Source organism: Chondrus crispus, genomic scaffold (genome assembly GCF_000350225.1).
Source record: "Chondrus crispus Stackhouse genomic scaffold, scaffold_614, whole genome shotgun sequence".
NCBI lineage: Eukaryota > Rhodophyta > Florideophyceae > Gigartinales > Gigartinaceae > Chondrus > Chondrus crispus.
Genome location: NW_005178611.1, coordinates 9735 through 12348, shown reverse-complemented (window position 1 = coordinate 12348; position 2614 = coordinate 9735). Strand labels below are relative to the sequence as shown.

General features: G+C 63.4%; 1 protein-coding gene; it reads left to right on the top strand.

Moving 5' to 3' along the window:
* The window catches only part of CHC_T00008663001 (cytochrome P450 family 808A-CYP808A2), a 2108-nt gene extending 100 nt beyond the window's left edge, over positions 1-2008 (top strand). Inside the window, 3 exon segments of the mRNA XM_005710721.1 lie at positions 1-2; positions 3-1475; positions 1476-2008. The exon segment at positions 1-2 is cut by the window's left edge and continues 100 nt beyond it. Of these exon segments, the coding sequence (XP_005710778.1) occupies positions 3-1475 (1473 nt within the window). The 5' untranslated portion in view covers positions 1-2 and the 3' untranslated portion in view covers positions 1476-2008.
* Positions 2009-2614: the final 606 nt, after the last annotated feature.

Sequence of the window (2614 nt, the reverse complement as noted above, 5' to 3'; positions counted from 1 at the left end):
CAATGTACGCCCTTCTCCTCCTCCTCCCCCCCTTCCTGCTCCTCGTCCTGTACTTCCTGCCGCGCCGCCCGTCCCTCCCCGGCCCGCCGCTGCTGTCCGTGCTGCTTCCGGGGCCCGTGCGCACCTTCCACGCCAACCCCAACCTGCTCACGCAGTGCCTGTCGGCCATCTCGCGCGCGCACCCCGACGTCTTCGCCCTGTGGCTGGGGCTCACGCGTGTCGTCGTCACGGCCGACCCGGCCGACCTGGTCCACATGTCCTCCGACCCCCGCCTCTTCCCGCGCCCGCCGTGCCTGCGCGCCGTCTTCGACCTCGCCCTCCCCGGCGGCATCTTCTCCATGTCCTACGAGCCGCACCGCGTCGTCCGCGCCGCCCTGCACAAAAACTTTAACCACTCCATGCTCCGCGGCTTCCACCCCGCCATGAAGCGCGCCATGGCCACCCTGTGCGACGCCCTCCACCGCGCCGCCGTCGCAGGCAAGCCCATCGACATCTCCACCCTCCTCTCGTCCACTACCTTCATGGTTATCCTCAACGTGGCCTTCGGCGGCCACTTCTCCTCCGAAGACTGCCTCAAGTTCGCCGCCGACATCGACATCCTCACCGAGGAGCTCATGCAGGAGCACATGCAGTACTCGGTGCGCGCCGCGTTCGAGTGGGCCGGCTCGCGCGCCCGCTTGTTCGCGTGCAAGAAGCGCATCTATGCCACGTGCAACCACTTTGTGCAGCGCCGCCTGGCGGAGACCCGCGCTGAGAAGGAGGCGCGCACGCCAGACATGCTGGACACTATCCTGAGCCTGGACCAGTTCTCGGAACACGTGATGGCCTCGCTTGTCGTGGAGTTCGCCCTCGCAGGCTCATACACCACCAGCCAGACAATCGTGTGGAGCCTGTACGAGACGTGCTACGTGGCACGCGCGCTCGAGGCCGTGCACGAGGAGCTTGCGCGCAAGTTCAGCGGCAAGGGAGCTGACGAGATGCTGTCCTTCGAGGAGGTGGATACCCTTGAGTACGTGCGGAATGTCTGGAAGGAGAGCACACGGCTGCACCCCATCAGCCCGCTGTTGGGGCGCGCGGTGACGGCGGACGTGACGCTCAAGGGGAGCGGGGTGCACCTGCCCAAGGGCACCATAGTGTACGGGAACATCCAGCGCATACACACGCACCCCGACATCTGGAGCAGGGCCGACGAGTTCAGGCCCGAGCGGTGGGGCGGCCGCGGCGTCGAGGCGGAGCGCGTGCCGTTCGGGGCGTATGCGGCGTTTGGCGTAGGGAAGACAAAGTGCGTGGGCAGGTTCCTCGCGGATTATGAGGGCCCGTTTATTATCGCAGAGATGCACAGACGGTTCAAGTTTCGGCTCGCGTGTGGGAAGGACGAGGTGGCCAACCGGTCCAACTTTATCGACCTCCCGCGGTACCTGAATGAGAGCACCGGGCAAGCGGAGGGCATTCCGATGTATGTAGAGCTGCGATGAGCGGGGCTCTGAGGGTGGGGAGGAATAGTTGTGGTTAGGTAAATGGTTTGTCGGAGGATGGTGGGGAGTAGGGTTTTCTGAGACGGGTGCGTAGAGTTGACGCGAAAGGTGGCGAGCGACGGGACGCCAGAATGAAAGCACGACTTCTGTAGGCGACACATGCATTGGAAAGCGAAAAGTGATGTGAGGAATCACATGACATCAACTCTGGTGCTCGGCGTTAAAGGAACAGACATGTCGCGAGAGTAGGTCCACCGGCGCGTGTTGCCGAATGTGGCAAAATCGAGATGACTCTCTCATTCTTTAGAGAGACGGGGCGTAAGGAATCACAGGCGAAGATAAGAAGTGCAGCAGTCTCCTTGAGACGGGTACTTTGAAATGGAGACTGTTTCCGGTTTAATAAGGTACTCAGCCTACATACATACGCTAGAAGGATAGGGTAGCTCATGCCTGTGATGCTTGGAGGTGACCGACAGTCATGGTAAATGTCAGGACCTGCATGTGTACCGTGTACACTTGAATCATCATGATCACAATCCATCCCGTCCCACAACCTGTGCATATTATTGCGGCCCCCAGAAGAGCTCGCCGCGACCCACATTCTCCTGCCCTCCATGCCGCACCGGCGCGCGCAGTCCCCGTGGACATTTCGGAGCACTCTGCCGCGGCGACGTGCAGGGTCATTTTCATCGTGGCGTTCGGCGCGGAGATGTCGCGGGCGGAGCGCTTTGCGTTCGCCGCTGACGTGGAGAGGCTCAACGAGGGGCTGATGCGCAAGTGCTTGCACATGCCGGTGCGCGCGCGACGCTGTTCGAGGTGAGCCGGCCGCCGGCTGCGCGGCAAGTGCGCGGGGCTGATCTGCGCAAGGCGCCGGGAGACGCACGCGCGGAGGGCGGCGCGGCCGGCAGACATATTGGACGCGTTGCTGGCGCAGAGGGACACAACGGAGGAGGCGCTCGTGTCCATGGAGATGGAATTCGCCTTCGCCGGATCGCACACGAACAGCCAGACGCTGGCGTGGTGCGTCTACGAGGTGGGCCGGTCACGTACGGTGGCGGACGGTCTCGTCGCCGAGCTGCGGCGCCAGGTGTGGGATGGGGCAGGACAGCAGATGCTGACGCAAGAGCAGGTGCGGCGGC